The 19,379-nt window shown below is 44.9% G+C and overlaps 1 protein-coding gene across 2 annotated transcripts in view; it reads left to right on the forward strand.

The window, feature by feature from the left end:
- Positions 1-358: 358 nt before the first annotated feature.
- The window catches only part of EFEMP2 (EGF-like fibulin extracellular matrix protein 2), a 66,786-nt gene continuing 47,765 nt past the window's right edge, over positions 359-19,379 (forward strand). Inside the window, exons 1-2 of one of the 2 annotated variants that reach the window (XM_077456108.1) lie at positions 359-377; positions 3,163-3,246. In XM_077456108.1, coding sequence (XP_077312234.1) covers positions 3,163-3,246 — 84 coding nt within the window. In that variant the 5' untranslated portion in view covers positions 359-377. Of the gene's footprint in view, positions 378-519; positions 917-3,162; positions 3,247-19,379 lie in introns of those variants that run through there. The other variant, XM_077456102.1, reaches the window with a different exon arrangement.

Below are 19,379 nucleotides of genomic sequence, written 5' to 3' on the forward strand. Positions count from 1 at the left end.
AAAGAAAAAAAGCATGAAGCATCAAAATGCATCAAAAATGTGCATAAAAATCTACTAAAACGCTCTACAATAAAGCATTGAAAAGGCAATATAATGTGACAGGACTAATGTGAATCTAGGCTGATAGAGGACACATAACATAAGTATTACAGAAGGTGAGTAATGGTGAGTAAAAGCAGGCGGAGTACCTTCTGTACTGCAATCCCAGCATCAGCTTGGGGCCCCTTACAGTAAAAAAGTAAATGGACTTGCGTGGTTAGGTGAAAGGTGTGTGGCGTCTGGGATCATTGGCTGCAGTGGTGTAATAATGCAGTTCTGGTAATATGCTTTAAGGGGAGGAGAGCAGATCTGTGAGCGTGCAAGAGGGTCTTTACAAGGTAAGGTCTCACAATATTAAAAGTCCCAGGGACCTCTAGGGGGAAAAGTTGTGACACAGGTCTCTAGGGGTGTGTAAGGGGTGGGGACCAGATGGGGGCGAACAGCTGGACATAAAAGAGCTGTGTGTCTGTGTTTAAGTAAAACCAGGTGTGGGGGGAATTTTACTGGGAAGTAGGGAGGGATTGGCAGAAAGTCAGGAATTTGGAGAAAGGGAGACAGAGAGAAATAGAAGTAGGAGAGTAGAGACACTAAAAGACAGTGTGGGACGTGGTTCCAGGAACAGAGAGGACGGAGAGTGCATTTGATCGAAAAAGTGGGACTCGAAGAAAGAGACAGTCCCTGGCACAGTGTATGAGAAGGAGGGGAAAGCCATACAAAAAGGAAGTGAACAAGGGAGACATTTGAAACAGGAGAGAACATAGAAGAAGGGGGAGAGTGGGATTATACAGGAGAGAGGGGGAAAATATAGGAGGAATTGGAGCGACTTGCAGGGCAACTGCGAACAGAAACATAATCCACTGACGGACAAACAAGAACTGTGAGTAATCAAATATTATGTCTGGCTATCTATCATGTAATAATACTCTGTCACCCTCTTATTGAATGAGCGTACAACTAGTTTTCATATTACGGCTTCTATCATGGCAGCTTTAACACAAATGTGATGTGTAGTGAAGCGTCTCTGTGATTTCTAGCATAGGGTAAAAAATGTATAGTCATGTATTCATCAAACTAGTGAGGGATCCTGAAGTGCAAGGTCAGCAAAGTAATTAACTTTTGATTTTTATGCAAAAGACGTACAGGAAAATATGCGACTTATTGTTGTAATGGAATCTATTTTGGAGAAGTCATTATTATTTCCTCTGTCTTGTATATAGATAGTAAGTTATAATCACCTTCAGGTTTATTCAAATGTTAATGTGTAAAGTGTAGTAGAATAGTGCAGAGTTCAGTAATGCATAGGCAGAGGAGATTTTATATAACCTGAGTGAATTAAAAGCACAAATAGATATTAGATGACTTTTATGATATGGCTGTTTTTGGTTAAACTGAGCCATAAATAATGGTTAGATAGATAGATAAGTAATAATCTATAATGATAGATAATGATCTATGGGGCACTGAAAGGCAAACCAAACCTGATCTTACTTTAGATTTTCAAATATTCATAGAAAAATCCGTCATCAGAACATTCTTTTTTGCCATCATTGAGTCCATTACTTTTGTCCGAAAACCCTTAAAGTTTTGTCCAGAACTGCTATTTGAATGGAATCAAAGACATATTAAACAGGTTTCATTACAATATGTATGATTTTTCCCAAACGATAACCACATTTACAGTTAGAATTTTCTTTGTTAGAAAAAAGAATTGCATTGTGTTTCTTCAACTTTTCTCATCACTTTAGTTGAAATTGAATGCCAATTTGACACTAACCAATAGGAAGTCAAACAAATCTTCCAAAAGCAAAAATGGTTTAACAAAATTCTACTGGGGTATGGCCAGCTTTAAACAAGCGTTCTTGAGGAGCAAAACAATGTGGCAGGTCGGAGATTTTTTACTAATGGAGGTGTTAAAAAATATATATATATATATATATATATATATATATATATATATATAGGCATTTGTACAAGATTGGACACTATTTTGCTAGATGTGAGAAAATATTGCTTTTTGTACAGCTTCTCCACAGAAATGTGTGTCTGTATGCAGGGAAAGACTGGGAACTTTTAGCCTGGGAGGCAAACGCAACCAACTAGCACTTTCATGGTGGGAAAATATTGCTGTGGGCTAAAGAACATGTGCCAAGGCACCTTATCTATTGCCTTAGTGAACGGTTGGCGTTCCTAAAAGATATGATTTAATGTAACCCATCTTTTCACATCTCCTATCATCAGCTTCCTTTGCGGCTCTCAGGATTTGGTCACATGACATCTCAGAACCGCAAAAGGAAGTCGGTGCTTGAGGGACTAGTCTCTGCAAGATGCTGTGTTCTAATGTCTGAGCAGGGGCTGGTAGCTATATAATAATGATAATAACAGTAACTGCAGGTCTTGCTTTTATTGATGTCTAATTTCCAGTAAGGGCCACCAGCCTCACATATCTTAGTAGTAATGGCTCAGGTGCCCTCTGCCTCCCTCCCCTTTCCCTACGTACTGATACAGATACATCAGACTTAATTTGGTGTAACAATAACTAATTTTCTAAAAGCCTAAGGGGCTCAGCAAGGTCAGGTAAATCACAGAAAGGATCCTTTGGTCTACTGTTTCTGAAAAGAGAAACCCAAACTGATTATCATTTTGCAGCTTCATAAATATCCTTAAGCCCTTGTACACACGCTCGGACATTCCGATGGAAAATGTCCAATCGGACCGTGTTGTCGGATAATCCGACCGTGTGTGGGCTTCATCTGACTTTTTCCGTGTCTGACCAACAAAGTTTGAGAGCTGGATATAAAAAATTTCCGACAACATGATCCGATCGGACTTTGCCCGATCGTTTGTAGAGAATTCCGATCGGACAAAGTGCCATGCTCAGATCAAATTCCTAGACCAAAGCTATTGGCTACTAGCCGGAACGTAGTCCCGTCATCATGTTACGAACGATCGGATTTTCCGACAACTTTGTCCGACCGTGTGTATGCAACACCAGCTTCGGACAAAATCCGACGGATTTTGTTGTCGGAATGTCCGACCGTGTGTACAAGGGCTAAGACAATCAAGATATGAAAGTAACTATGTGCTGTGTTTAAAACCATTCTTTTCTCTCACCATTGTCCATAGATGCGGTTATCCTGCTACCTAGTATTCTGTGTCCTTCTGGTTCCCAGTTTACAACAAGAGACTGAGGAGCCCAACACCTTCACGGTAAGTACTCTGCTCTCCTTACCTACATAGTCCATAAATGTATTCTTTTTCAATATCCTCGCACTGTACCTTTCTTGATTGTATGATACAACATCCATGGCAAAGTGCTTCATGTCTAATTTATGCTCAAGTACAGCAGTCATTTTTTTTATCTAGATTTGTAAATTCTAGTGACAAAAGCTTCATGATTAGCAAGATTTTATTAATAATTGAACACATTTCTTGAAGTTTTCTAAGCAAGCTTTACCTCCAAACATTGTACACCACTCTAGGTTTTTCTGCCACAACACATTCAGCTCCAAAGAATCAGGTGCTGGTCTGTCTCGTACTGTGAAAACATTAAATGTGGAACTTGAATGACCGCACAACGAAAGTATAAGATCCAGAAATGTATTGCAAAATACAAAACATGTCCAAACTACCAAAACACAGGAAGAAAGCAAGTGTTGATGGATTTGACACCAACTTGCACTAAAGCCCCGTGCACACAATCCAAAAATTGGACGACAGATCACCCGTTTTTTTTTTCCATGCTAGTCAGATATCGAACATGAAGAGTTTACTAAAATTACGAAAATTCTTGTACAACAGAATAAAAAAATCGGAAGTCATGTCATGTGTTGTAATGTAATTCTGTTGTATTTTCGGACGACAACTGTACTGATTAAACAAGAATCGTATGATCTGGTATCATACGAGAATAATTTTCATGCTAGTCTGATCGGATAATATTGTAGATTGTGTGTACGGGTCATTAGGCTTCATTCACACTTGTAGGATTCCAAAGTTGCTCTGACTTTGGACTGCAACTTTGGTGCAACTTTGATACAACTGTGACACAACTTTGATGCAAGTTTGGATGGTTGCAACTTGGATACGACTTTGGCTTTGACCAGTAATAACGGACAGCTGTTGCACAACTCTTGCATTGTATAACATTCATACGACTTTCATGCAACTTCTGAAGGTTAACATTGAAGTCTATGGCCTTCAAGTTGCATGAAAGTCAGGTAAGTAGTGCATGAACTACTTTGAAGTCGCTGCAACTTTAAGACCCCTTTCACATTGAGGTGGTTTTCAGGCATTTTAGCGCTAGAAATAGTGCCTGTAAAATGCCTGAAAACCGCCTCCCATTCATTTCAGTGTGACTTTTCACACTGGGGCGGTGTACTTGCGGTGCGTTAGGAAAAATCCCGCAAGCAGCATCTTTGGAGAGGTTTGGGAGCGCTGGATTTAGTGCTCCCGAAACGCCCTGCCCATTGAAATGAATGGGCAGCTCTTCCAAAGCGCCTGAACCCCTTCTTTGGGGTCAAAAGCGCCCCAATAGTGGCTGAAAGCAGGGCAAAAGCACCGCTTAAACAATGGTAAAGTGCTGCTAAAACGAGCAGTGTGAAAGCAGCCTAAGTTGCGCATGTATGAATGGTTATCATTGGAAAACATGGGGAATGACTGGTCATGCAACGTTGATGTCCAAAGTTGCATGACAAATCGGACAAGTGTGAATGGAGCCTTAAAGTGATATTAAAGTCTCGTTTTTTGTTGTTTAAAGATATCAAACATGTTATACTTAGCTGCTCTGTGCAGTGGTTTTGCACAGAGAAGCCCAGATCTTCCTCTTCCCGGGTCCCTTGCCGACGCTCCCGCCCCCTCCCTCCTGCCAAGTGCACCAGAGTTGAGCCACTGCTTTCTGTGTTTACCCAGACATGGAGCCGCAGCTCGGCCCCACCCCCTCTCTCTCCTCATTGGCTCACTGACTTTGATTAGCAGCAGTGGGAGCCAATGGTGCCCACTGCTGTGTCTCAGTCAATGAGAAGAGAGAGTCCTGGACAGCTAAGACTCTCGTGCAATATCACTGGATCGAGATGGGGCTCAGGCACCTATTAAGGGGGGCTGAGGGGGGCTGCTGAACACAGAAGGTTTTTTATCTTAATGCATTAAGATTAAAAACCTTCTGCCTTTAGAACCACTTTAATCATAACACCATTTTTATGAGGTGTTATGATTAAGCGCCAGTTGGCGTGAAACGTTTCAACACTCACTCTCTTCTTGTGTTTTGTTTGTTTGTACATATTTTGTATTTTGCAATACATTTTTGGAATGTATATTTTCGCTGTGCGGTCATCCAAGTTCCACATTTGAAAGCTTTACCTCCAGTTTGGAAACATGGGGCCACCGACCCAAGTAATATTTAGTTATAGGTGCAGCTGCTAGTTTTCCTGACCTTTCTTCTATATTAGCAAGAGTTGTGGGTGTTTCTGCCCACCCATACAAATCCAGCAGAATAATGAGGCTAAATCAGGTACGAAGTCCCAGGACCTTAGGTGCAGAGAACTCACCAGTTAAGTCTGCAAACATCTACCAGAAACTGAAATATTAGGTTTGAGTGGATTGGTTTGTTATTGGGAATGATGATGGTAGTTGATCAAGCTTTATCAAGCCCCGGCAGGTATATATAGAAGGTTCTAGGAGGCCATTGGACTGACCTTTGTAGAAGCTAAATGTCTATTAAGGGTGCTATCATACATGTGAGCCTGAACCTCAGGATACTGCAACACATTCAATGAAAACTTTTATGTATGGTGCTGTCCAAGAATCCGTCAGATGCATTTTTGGCCCGTGGACTTGCATTGAGGACCCATTGAAAATAAATGAACCCAGTCTTGTACACAAGCCCACAAGTTTGGATGAGCCATAAATGCCAAATGAAGTTTGCTTTATGTTTGTTCTTCATGACGCCCTTGATGATAGGGTTTACAAGTTTGTCAAATTACAAACGCTGTTTGTGTTCAGCTGCATACATATTTGAGCTGACCATCTTTGGTTGTCTTTACTTGCTTTTTTGAGCTCTTTGGCAGGTGTTTTTGCTTGGCCATTTTTTTTAAATGTTTTTTTTTTTTAGCCAGTTGAAAGCTAGCTACTAGGGGAAAAGGTACAATATGTATGTTTTTGTGATTTTTTTTATTTATTTTTTGCATGTTTTTCAGTAATTTGTATTAAAGTTTATTAGGACCAAAAACACTTGAAGCTTGTATACTTTTTTTCCAGCTTCACATTCAGGTTTGAACAGACACAGTTGAAAACCATGGGATTTTGGATGTTGAGTGTTTTGGAGCTTTAAACTACAAATCGGTGATGGTTATGATAACTTTTTTTGTTATGCATTAATGATGCTGTTATGACTAAAAGCGCCATGAAATCAGCTACTGATAACTGCAAAACCTCTGCTGTTTTTCATGAGATTGCTCCCCTGCTCGTACAATTTTTTCCTCATTATTATTATTATCATACAGGATTTTAGAGCATCAAGAAAACTATTTTAGCCTATTTGCTTGCTCAGTCTGATGCTCTTCAGACTAATTTCACAGGTTAGGACTAAACGAAAAAAATATTACAGGCCCTGTGTCTGCTGGGTCTGTGAAAGAACAAGATCAGGTTTTTTGCCTCTGCTCCCTGCATTCCTAAATACTCTTATTCCTGCAAAACTCAAAAGATACTGAAGTCGGTAACAGCCAGGAAACCAGAATTTTCAGAAAGAGGTCACCTCCCATATTTCTCACATGACTGGTCTGCAGTAGGGATGAAGTCAAGCATGTTTGGACATGAGAGCGAACCCGACTGAATTTTCAAAACCAACAGCCAATCACAGGTGGTGGAGGCATTCCCCACTCCACAGCTGCTTGTATGCAAGGGGTGTATACACTATATTACCAAAAGTATTGGGGCACGTGCCTCTACATGCACATGAACTTTAAAGGCATAGAACTTTAATAGTCTTAGTCTGTAGAGTTCAATATTGAGTTGGTCCACTCTTTGCAGCTATAACAGCTTCAACTCTTCTGAGAAGACTGTCCACAAGGTTTAGACTGGGTTCACACTAGTGCGAATTGAATGCGGTTTTCCCCGCATCCAATTTGCATATCAGTAGATTGTGGCTGGCTCTCAATTGAGGTGGTTCACACATCTCCGTGACGGCTGCAGAGAGAATTGCACAGGGATCCTGTGCATCTTTGTCTCAGTTTCAGGGCTGAATTCAGGCAAAAATTTGGCCCTGATTCGTCCCTGAAATGGAGAACAGGGACAAACCGGACCCCTACTGTCAGGCGCTCCACAGGGAGGTGTGAACCCAGCCTTAGGAGTGTGTGAGGTTAGATACTGATGTTGGATGAGAGAACCTGGCTCACAATCTCCGCTCTAATTCACCTACAAAGGGTGGGCCAACTCAATATTGAACCCTACGGACTAAGACTGGGATGCCATTAAAGTTCATCTGCATGTAAAGGCAGGCATCCCAATACTTTTGGTAATATAGTGTATATGTGCAACTGAGGGGGGATGCCTCCGCCACTGATGATTTGCTGTCAGCTTTGATATCTTGCCAGCAGGATAGCTCAGATGGGTTTGGCTCCCTTCTGAATACGCCTGCGCTCATCACTGGTCTGCAGTCAAATGCAGAAGAGACAGTTTTAAAATAAAAATAAAAATGCCTGCTAGAAGCAATGGGGGCTGCCATTGTTGATCTCCATTTGAAAATACTAACTGCCTGGCTGTCACGCTCTTCCTCTGCCTTCTTTACATTGTGAGTCATTAACCAAGAGGGAATATGTATTGTAGCTCAAGAGATCAGTCTGGTTTCACTGGCTTCATGCTTGTTCTGGGTCAGCAGCTATAATCAAAGTTAGATAGCCAGGCATCTATCTTTTTTTGGGTGGAGTCAAAAAGTGGTGGTTTACTGTATGTGTTTTGCTCAGAACAGTGTTCCTTAAAGTATTGTCCAGATTATTTTGTACAAGACAACTCACATGAGTAAGATATGCAGAGCGTAGTTCACACGTCTTGTTTTTACAGAGATTTCACTGCCAACAAAAATGCTTAGCTGAAAAAAAATCTTTTATAGCGTTCCTGTTGCTAAATAAAGCAATGACTGCCCTGAGTCTGAATGAGGGTTTATTGGAAGGTTTCCTCTATTAAAGAAACACTAACCCTCTATTTTCTGTTTCCTTTTTGTGTTTGCTCCTTGTAAATATTAGGGAACGGTGTGTAAAAATTCTTCTGTTATGTGACTATTCCAGTGTTTCCAGGGTGGCTTGCACATGTCATCATTAGTCCCCTCTGAAACGGTTTTCCATCCCTGTTGTAATTTTTTCTACTTTTTACAGAAGTGATCAACTTTTTTGGTATACAGGAGGTTGGCATATGGCCAGATGTATATTGAAATACGTGTGTGTGTGTGTGTGTGTGTGGTCAGCTTTGCTGTGGACCACAGTAAAGAAAGAAAAAGCAACCATTAAGTTTTACATTAACCTTTTTTAGAGTTCACATGATATGATTCAGAACAAAAGAGAAAGAACTTCAGTACAACAAAGACCTCCTTATATCCGTGTCTCTGTCATAGTCCTCCTTTATATCAAGGCCCCCATCAGAGCCCCCCTAACATCACAGTCCTCATCAGACTCCACCCTAAAAGTCTTGCATTACATCAGAGTCCCCCTCTTACATAAAGGTCCCCATCAGAGCCCCTCTGACATCAGATTCCCTATCAGTGGTCTACTCTTACCTACTGTTTAGCGTGTCTGTACTCAGTGTAGCAGCAGGGGGAAACCTGACCCTAGCTACGGGACGAGTGCAATCCTATAGTGGGTCAGAGTTCGCTCTTGAGCTGTAGTTTGGAGACCCCTGCTCTATAGTTTTGTAAAATTCACCTTTAATTTTAATTAACACTGAGAATGTGCATATCTTAAAGTTAGAGGAACAATGCATGACTGGCACATAAAGCAAGTGTACAAAGCATTTTTCTGCTTTTCCCAACACCAGACCATTAAAGCCTAATATAAAGCCCAGTACACACTATCTGTTTTTTATTTTTTTTTTCCATCAACCCAGTGGGCTTAACAAAAATAAAAAATGAAGAGCTCAGAAGGAGACCCTGTACATAAAGGAGAAGTACAGCCTGAGATTTTTTAGGCTGGGCTTCTCCCATGGGTCACAGGAGTGCAATCCGGTCTAAAGTCCGCTCTCCGCTGACGTCACTGCCATCAGTCGGGGCGGTGCGTCATCCCGACTTCCAAGTCTGGATCCACCAGCTGCCTTGATTGATGGCATCCTCAGTGTCTCCGCAAGCTGCCTCTCCCTGCCCCTTCATATCCAGCGCTCCATTGAGCATGGAGAAGCAGAGAAGAGAGATGCTCAGTGTAGAGAAGGCGGGGGACAGATGCAGCATCGGTCTGATGCTCCATCCACCAAGGTAAGTATGAATCAAAAAAAAAAACCCATACTTCTCTTTTAACAATCCCAGGGCTTTTTTCAGCTATAACTTGGTGGGGCTCAGTTCCACCTCCTCTGGCTCAGGCCCTCTGCTTCCTGACACCACTATCACTTGTAAACACAGAAGTCCGGCTTCTGTGTTTACAAGTGACAGCTTGGCTCCCACAGATCTGATCTCCTGAGCAGCTCCCACTGAGTGCAGGAGGGGGACAAGGGAGATGCAGGTGCCCAGGGTGCAGTGCAGATCTCAACACCCCCCACTGGATGATCTCCCTGCAAGTGAGGAGGCAGAGCCACCTATAGTGTGCGGGGAGGTACTAGAGCAGACTGGGTGCTTCAGTGTAATACAGCAACACAAGTAAGACTTGTGGAAGATGAGAGAGCTTTTAGGGAGGGAGGGAGAAGATGAGCAGCGGAAAGGAAGTCTTTAAGTAGCGCATCTCTGAACTCTGCACTCTGTAACATCCACCCCCCCCCCCCCCCACTTCCTGGAACTCTGCACTCTGTACTTAATACACTCCAGAAATAAGACCCTTCCACTGTTGGCGTAATTTGACTACACCCACTATTTGATGTGGTTCAGATGGTGTGTGTGTGGGGGAGGGGGGTTTTGGGGGGTCATCTCCTGTTGAGTTCCTGTACCTATTTTCTGAGAAAAAAAGCCCTAATCAATCCAATCCGATCTCCCTCGCATCGCTATTGTGTTCTGACAGGAGGATGCCCCCCCCGCCAGAACACACCAGTCAGCACTCTCAGTCTCAGTCATTAGCTTTTTCAGTCATGTCCCTTTGACAGAAGCCAGACATTCTGCCTGCTTCTGTCGGACTGGCTGTCGTACACACGGGCTGAATTTCTTTCAGTTTCTAATGAACTGGTCGATACTGCCCGATATTGTATATCACACTGATATTGTATATCACACTGTTCGTGTGACGTCGGCAAAGTGGTTGTGTTATCCTGACCGGACGTCATATGACATGGTCAGAATAACAAGCCCCTGGGTGGCACGCATCGCGGCGATCGTTGTTGCGGCGTTTCAGTCTGACACACCGCAACTGCAATCTAGGTAAAGAGTCTCAGACAGAGACTCTTTACCACGTGATCAGCTGTGTCCAATCACAGCTTATCACAATGTAAACAGGAAGAGACGATCGGCCGCTCCTCTGAAGGGGGGTCTGCACTGATTGTTTATCAGTGCAGCCCCTCAGTGGATGCCCACACAGGGCCACCAGGGATGGCCACCACTGATGACCACCAGGCATGGCATCCCTGGTGGCCATAGGTGGCAATGTGTGCCCACACATGATGCCAATCAGTGCCCACTAGCAATACCTGCCAGTGCCTCCTAATTATACACTAATTAGACACTAATCAGTGATGCCAATCAGTGCCATCTATCAGTGTCAATCAGTTCCACCTATCAGTGCCCATCCATGCCCATCAGTGCCCACCTATCAGTTCCCAACAGTGACGCCTATGAGTGCCCATCTGTGCCACCTATGAGTGCCCATGTGTGCTGCCTATGAGTGCCCATCAGTGCCACCTTTCAGTGCCGCTTATCAGTGTTGCATATGAGTGCCCATCAATGCCACCTCATCAGTGCCACCTTATTAGTGCCCATCAGTGAAGGAGATTTTACAAAATCTTATAACCGAAACAAAAAAAACATTTTTTTTTCAAAACTATTGTTTTTTTTTATTTGTTTAGCTAAAAATAAAAAACCGTAGAGGTGATCAAATACCACCAAAAGAAAGCTCTATTTGGGTACAGTTTAGCATGACTACGCAATTGTCATTTAAACAGCAACAGCGCTGAAAGCTGAAAATTGGCTTGGGCAGGAAGAGAGGAAAGTGGCAAGTATTGAAGTGGTTAAATTAGCTAAATACATGCCGGATGCATCACAACAAAAGGTGTTCAATGTCTCACAATCTGCTTTCTTTCTAAGGCCCCTTTCACACTGAGGCATTTTTCAGGCACTACAGTGCTAAAAATAGCGCCTGTATAGTGCCTAAAAAAGCTGCCCCTTTCACTCCAGTGTGAAAGCCGGAGTAAAAAAAGTCCTGCTAGCCGCATCTTTGGAGCGGTGAACCTAAACCGCTCCTACCCATTGAAATCAATGGGGCAGCGCAGCTATACCGCCGGCAAAGCGCCGCTGCAGTGTCTAAACAATGAACACTTTCATACCTATCATACAAGTCACAGACATCGTAGACCCTCAAATTTTATATAAAAACGAATGCAAGAGTCATAATCACTAACCAATCAGGGCTGTTGCAGTGTAAGGAACATTTTACTAGGAGGAGAAAGCAGGACAGAGAGATGAACGTATCTGTATCTTGCTTCTCCTTTTGCTGTTCAGTCACAAGGTGGGAGTACAAAGGACACCTGTAAGTGAAAGGGACACTGCAGTAAATAAGGTTGTATGTCTTCTGTGTATTCAGCTGTCTGCCTAGAGTTCAGCTTTAGAAAAGCTTATATGCAAAAACTGTACCATCAATAACATTATTACTATATATTATCAAGAAAAGTCCTGTCTGAAATGATCTGAGTAATGTGCAAGAGGACCCAGAGTTATGCTCTAAGTTTTAGCAGCCAAGCAGCTAGTACTACTTAGTATACTATGTTTACCAGTTGTATCCTAGTTGAAAAACATACTAACTGTAGCCAGGTAACAGGGAGTCCTTATTTTAACATGCAGAATCATTGATGGACAGTCTCCAGCTATCCAGATGGCATCTGTCTCAGTGGGGTTTTTGTTTGCCTTCACTGAGGTCAACATATTAGAATTAGTAGGACCTGGTTAAGCTTGATGGACTTTTGTCCTTTTCTTTTTAACCTAAGCCCATGTTACTGTGGAACTACAAACAGCACTTTGAGCTGGTAAATGTAAATGCTTACAATAAAGCTTTTTGTACTGACCAGGCTTATTTTCATTCCCGTCTTTGCAGACAGGCTATTTCAAGTTTTGTGTACTGAATATCACTTGAATGACGAATCATGTTTTCTTTTATATCATGTGAATGGCTGGGTGTGTGTGCATTGCTTACCTGGGGAAGAAATAGCACCAGGAAGCAGAATGGGAAGAAGGCAAAACGGGCACAGGTAGTGCCGGAAATGTTCTGCATGGAAACCTGACGAGTACCTAGGGTTGCCACCTTTTCTTCAAGCCAAACCCGAACATTTTCACGGCGCACGGCAATTTTTTTGTAGTACACGCTATAGGATTGTAAAATACCTTGGGTTACCCAAAAAGAGTAGTAATGAAGTGTGCTACACAGAACAGTTGCTATAGCCAAATTGCATTAACAGTGGAGGGACTTAAATGGGCATGATTAAATAAAACAAAAGCATTTAGTGTACCCATAAAATATGATTCGATTAATAAAAGAAATGTCAGTGACAATAGCCTACCTTAAAATTGGACACTGTCAGCCAGCAGGGCAGTGGACAGTGTCAGTAGGGCAGTAAATGGTGTCAGTAGAGCAGTAAATGGTGTCAGTAGGGCAGTGTACAGTGTCAGTAGGGCAGTGGACAGTGTCAGTAGGGCAGTACATGGTGTCATTAGGGCAGTAAATTGTGTCATTAGGGCAGTAAATGGTGTCAGTAGATCAGTGGACAGTGTCAGTAGAGCAGTAAATGGTGTCAGTAGGGTAGTAAATTGTGTCAGTAGATCAGTGGACAGTGTCAGTAGAGCAGTAAATGGTGTCAGTAGGGCAGTAAATGGTGTCAGTAGGGCAGTAAATGGTGTCAGTAGAGCAGTAAATGGTGTCAGTAGAGCAGTAAATGGTGTCAGTAGGGCAGTGTACAGTGTCAGTAGAGCAGTAAATTGTGTCAGTAGGGCAGTAAATGGTGTCAGTAGGGCAGTGGACAGTGTCAGTAGAGCAGTAAATGGTATCAGTAGGGCAGTGGACAGTGTCAGTAGGGCAGTACATGGTGTCAGTAGGGCAGTAAATGGTGTCAGTAGGGCAGTAAATGGTGTCAGTAGGGCAGTGGACAGTGTCAGTAGAGCAGTAAATGGTGTCAGTAGAGCAGTGGACAGTGTCAGTAGGGCAGTGTACAGTGTCAGTAGGGCAGTAAATGGTGTCAGTAGGGCAGTGGACAGTGTCAGTAGGGCAGTGGACAGTGTCAGTAGGGCACTAAATTGTGTCAGTAGGGTAGTAAATTGTGTCAGTAGAGCAGTTGACAGTGTCAGTAGAGCAGTAAATGGTGTCAGTAGGGCAGTGCGGTGCGGTGTGACAAGAGGGGGTGCAGTGTGACAGGAGGTGGTGCTGCGGTGTGACAGGAGGTGGTGCTGTGGTGTGACAGGAGGGGATGCGGTGTGACAGGAGGGGATGCGGTGTGACAGGAGGTGGTGCAGAGTGTGACAGGAGGTGGTGCAGAGTGTGACAGGAGGTGGTGCAGAGTGTGACAGGAGGTGGTGCAGAGTGTGACAGGAGGGGGTGCGATGTGACAGGATGGGGTGCAGAGTGTGACAGGAAGGGGTGCAGAGTGTGACAGGAAGGGGTGCAGAGTGTGACAGGAAGGGGTGCAGAGTGTGACAGGAGGGGGTGCAGAGTGTGACAGGAGGGGGTGCAGAGTGTGACAGGAGGGGGTGCGATGTGACAGGATGGGGTGCAGAGTGTGACAGGATGGGGTGCAGAGTGTGACAGGAGGGGGTGCAGAGTGTGACAGGAGGGGGTGCAGAGTGTGACAGGAGGGGGTGCAGAGTGACAGGATGGGGTGCAGAGTGTGACAGGAGGTGGTGCAGAGTGTGACAGGAGGGGGTGCGATGTGACAGGATGGGGTGCAGAGTGTGACAGGAGGGGGTGCAGAGTGTGACAGGAGGGGGTGCAGAGTGTGACAGGAGGGGGTGCAGAGTGACAGGAGGGGGTGCAGAGTGACAGGAGGGGGTGCGGTGTGACAGGATGGGGTGCAGAGTGTGACAGGAGGTGGTGCAGAGTGTGACAGGATGGGGTGCAGAGTGTGACAGGAGGGGGTGCAGAGTGACAGGAGGGGGTGCAGAGTGACAGGAGGGGGTGCAGAGTGACAGGAGGGGGTGCGGTGTGACAGGATGGGGTGCAGAGTGTGACAGGAGGTGGTGCAGAGTGTGACAGGATGGGGTGCAGAGTGTGACAGGAGGGGGTGCAGAGTGTGACAGGAGGGGGTGCAGAGTGTGACAGGAGGGGGTGCAGAGTGACAGGAGGGGGTGCAGAGTGACAGGAGGGGGTGCAGAGTGTGACAGGAGGTGGTGCAGAGTGTGACAGGAGGGGGTGCGATGTGACAGGATGGGGTGCAGAGTGTGACAGGAGGGGGTGCAGAGTGTGACAGGAGGGGGTGCAGAGTGTGACAGGAGGGGGTGCAGAGTGACAGGAGGGACCCGTGCAAATACAGAGGAGGGGTGCAATTACAGAGAAATGAGGGACAATTACAGATGAAAGGGGTGCAAATACAGAGGAGAGGGGAAATTACAGAGGAGGGGGGGCAGTTACAGAGGGGGTGGCAAACACAGAAGGGTCAAAACATAAGGGAGAGAGAGGCGACAGGCAGCTGCTGGTGCAGAAGTTTTTAATAAAATAAATGCTTAAAAGCAATCCACTCACTCTGCATGTCAGAGCTGTATATGTCAGTCTGTGAAGTTGGCTGTCCCATCCTCCCCTCCGATCCACGCTGCTCTTATCACTGAATCGGGAAACTCATGTGAACTGTCAGCCTCTGATGATGGAGGCGTGGTTAAGCCTCTGGAATGCTCCGATTGGTCACAGCATCCCAGGCTGGCAGCTCACTGCAGTCTCCCCGCAGCTCTGTATCCTCGGCTTCCTCCAGAGATTCAGTGATAAGAGCAGATCGGAGGGGGGGATGGGACGTCCAACTTCACAGACTGACATTGACATATACAGCTCTGACATGGAGAGTGAGTGGATTGTTTGCTTTTAAGCATTTATTTTATTAAAACCTTCCGCACCAGCAGCTGTCTGTCGCCTCTCTCTCCCATATGTTTTGATTGCTCTGTAATTGCTCCCCCCGCCCGCCGCTCCGATGCCCCTGCTGTCCAGGTCCCCCTGTGTGCTGGGGCTCCTAAAAGGAGGCCCCATGGTACCCCTGTCAGCTGTCCGGGTGTGAGGCAGAGGGAAACCCGGGCACAGCCTCCTAAACCCGTACTGTCCGGGTCAAAACCGGACAGGTGGCAACCCTACGAGTACCACCTACCTAAACAAGTACACCCCTTTATGGAAACGGTGTTCCCTGATGCCAGTGGCCTCTTTCAGCAGGATAATGCGGCCTGCCACACTGCAAAAATAGTTCAAGATTGGTTTGAGGAACACAACAACAAGTTTGAGGTGTTGACTTGGCCTCAACATTCTCCAGATCTCAATCCAATCGAGCATCTGTGGGATGTGCTGTAAACCCCACCTCGCAACTTACAGGACTTAAAGGATCTGCTACTGATGGCATGGTGCCAGGTTCAATAGCATAACTTTAGACGTCTAGTAGCAACCACACCTCAACCCGGTTGTTTTGATGGCAAAAGGGGACCTGCTCAATATTAGGTGAGTGGTCATAAATCTATGGCTGGTCGGTGTATACCGTATCTCACAAAATTGAGTACACCCCTCATATTTTTGTAGATATTTTATTATATCTTTTCATGTGACAACACTGAAGAAATGACACTTTGCTACAATGTAAAGTAGTCAGTGTACAGCTTGCATAACAGTGTAAATTTGCTGTCCCCTTAAAATAACTCAACACACAGCCATTAATATCTAAACCGCTGGCAACAAAAGTGAGTACACCCAAAGTGTCAATATTTTGTGTGGCCACCATTATTTTCCAGCACCGCCTTAACCCTCTTGGGCATGGAGTTCACCAGAGCTTCACAGGTTGCCACTGGAGTCCTCTTCCACTCCTCCATAATGACATCACAAAGCTAGTGGATCTTAGAGAACTTGCGCTCCTCTACCTTCCGTTTGAGAATGTCCCTCAGATGCTCAATAGGGTTTAGGTCTGGAAACATACTTGTCCAGTCCATCACCTTTGCCCTCAGCTTCTTTAGCAAGGCAGTGGTCGTCTTGGAGGTGTGTTTGGGGTCATTATCATGTTGGAATACTGCCCTGCAGCCCAGTCTCTGAAGGGAGGGGACCATGCTCTGATTCAGTATGTCACAGTACATGTTGGCATTCATGATTCCCTCAATGAACTGTAGCTCCCCACTGTCGGCAGCACTCATACAGCTCCAGACCATGACACTCCCACCACAATGCTTGACTGTAGGCAAGACACACTTGTCTTTGTACTCCTCACCTGGTTGCCACCACACACGATTGACACCATCTGAACCAAATACGTTTATCTTGGTCTCATTAGACCACAGGACATGGTACCAGTAATCCATGGCCTAAGTCTGCTTGTCTTCAGCAAACTGTTTGCAGGTTTTCTTGTACATCATCTTTAGAAGAGGCTTCCTTCTGGGACCACAACCATGCAGACCAATTTAATGCAGTGTGCAGTGTATAGTCTGAGCACTGACTGGCTGACCCCCCACCCCTTCAACCTCTGCAGCAATGCTGGCAGCACTCATACGTCTATTTCCCAAAGCTGAGCATATGCACTCAACTTCTTTGGTTGACCACGGCAAGCCCTTTTCTGAGTGGAACCTGTTCTGTTAAACTGCTGTATGATGGACAGCAGTGGGAGCCAATGGCTGTGCTGCTATCAATCTATCTAATCAGGACATGAGACACCAGCTAGATCTGGTGTGCTTATCCTCAGCCGGAGAAAGGCAGCATTCAGGTAAGTAAAATGGGAGGGCTGGGGGGCTCCAGCACTTAAAAAGATTTTTCACCATAATGCATACAATGCATTAAGGTGAAAAACCATGAGGGTGTACAACCCCTTTAATGGAACAGCTGCCATACTTTAACCAATGCAGCTCTCATACCTGGATTTGACTTGAGCAATTTACTTAAAGTGATAGTAAAGGCTTGTTTTTTTGTTTTGTTTTTAACACAAACATATTATATTTACCTGCTCTGTGCAGTGGTTTTGCACAGAGCAGCCTGGATCCTCCTCTTGGGTCCCAAGGTGGCACTCTAGGCCCCTTCCTCCTGCCTAGTGCCCCCAGAGATAACAGCTTGTTGTGGGGGCACCCACGCATACACGCTCCCGAGCCACTGCTCTGCGTGTCCATTCACATACAGAGACGCTGCTCGGCCCTGCCCCTTCTCTTTCCTCATTGGCTCACTGGCTGTCGTAGACAGCAGTCTTAGTCAATGAGAAATGAGATTCAACGGAGAGCCAAGGCTGTCGTGAACATCGCTGGATCGTGATGGGGCTCAGGTAGGTATTAGGGGGATCATAAAGCAAAGATTCCGGACAGCTGCACTTCTAAAAATCCTCTTTATTGAAGCTTCATGTGACAGGTGGTTAACAGATGGAGCAGGGGACAAAAAGGTAGGTGCATTTCGTGCAAATGTTAGTGCTTAGTCATTACTAAGTGCTAACATTTGTGCAACATGCCTCTACCTCTTTGTCCCCTGCTCCATCTGCTGGGCTAGCACCTGACTAGTGTGTATGGGGATTAACTAGAGACTCACTCAGCTACAGTGGGTTTCATTAAGTGTTAGGGGGGCTAGGGGGCCTGCTGTACAGAGGTTTCTTTAACTTTGTGCATAGAATGCATGAATGCAAAAACCTTGAGCCTTTACAACCACTTTAAGATAAAACAAAATAATATATATATATTGGTTTTGGGGAGAAACTAGCCTTTATTTTGGCAATGATTAGGATTACCTATAGGTTAATAATGGGGTTAAATAGCAATAAAATTGATATAAGCTATATACAAAAAAGTAAAAAATGTATACAATGTTTAAAGCAAGTAATGTTAGTGCTGATAAAAATGGTTTCAATAATGGCAAAGAAATAATAAAAAAAATCAGCAGAAAATAAATAGCTATGGGTAGAAGGGGAGAGAGAACTTAAAGTGGAGGGCCACCCTGAAATTTTTTACTTACCAGAAATGCCTGTTGCTAGGCACATAATCCTAATCTTCCTCTTCCTCCTCTGCGGAGATGTTCTTTCTTCTCTCCTCGTTGCGTTGTCTTCTGGGTAATGGGTCGCGCTGTGTTCTGGGAACTGTGTGTTCCAGAACACAGCGCGTCCCATTCACAAAGCGCTGCGCGACTCACGCATGCGCAGTAGGAAATGGGCAGTGAAGCCATAAGGCTCCACTGCCTGTTTCCCTTAGAAGGAATGGCGGCGCCAGGACCCGAGAGCCGAGGGACGGGTTGGCCTCGAGCGGCCGACATCGTGGGCGCCCTGGACAGGTAAGTGTGCTTATTAAGTCAGCAGCTGCAGTGTTTGCAGCTGCTGACTTTTAATTTTTTTTTTAAACGGCCCTCCTCTTTAATGTGATTGTAAAGTCTCTTTTTTTTGCTTTAAAAATAACAAACATATTATACTTACCTGCTCTGTGAAGTGGTTTTGCACAGAGCAGCCCAGATCCTCCTCTTCTCTGGTCCCTCTTTGGCTCTTCTGGCCCTTCTCTCCTGTCGAATGCCCCCAGAGCAAGCAGCTTGCTATGGGGGCACCTGAGCCGAGTCACAGCTCCCTATGTCCATTCAGACACAGAGCCCCGATTTAGAACCGTCCCCCACTCCTGATTGGCTAACTAATTTAATTGACAGCAGCGGGAGCCAATGGCACAACTGCTTTGTCTCAGCCAATAAGGAGGAGAGTCCTTGTGGAACTTATGGACATCACTGGATAGAGATGGGCTCAGGTAAGTATTAGGGGGTGCTGGCGCGGCTGCTACACACAGAAGGTTTTTTTTATCTTAATGCATTAAGATAAAAAACCTTTGACTTTACAACCACCTTAACTAAGGCTCATAA

The sequence above is a fragment of the Lithobates pipiens genome, unplaced genomic scaffold (genome assembly GCF_037356315.1).
Source record: "Lithobates pipiens isolate NorthernLeopardFrog02 unplaced genomic scaffold, aLitPip1_a1.2 Scaffold_10, whole genome shotgun sequence".
Taxonomy (NCBI): domain Eukaryota; kingdom Metazoa; phylum Chordata; class Amphibia; order Anura; family Ranidae; genus Lithobates; species Lithobates pipiens.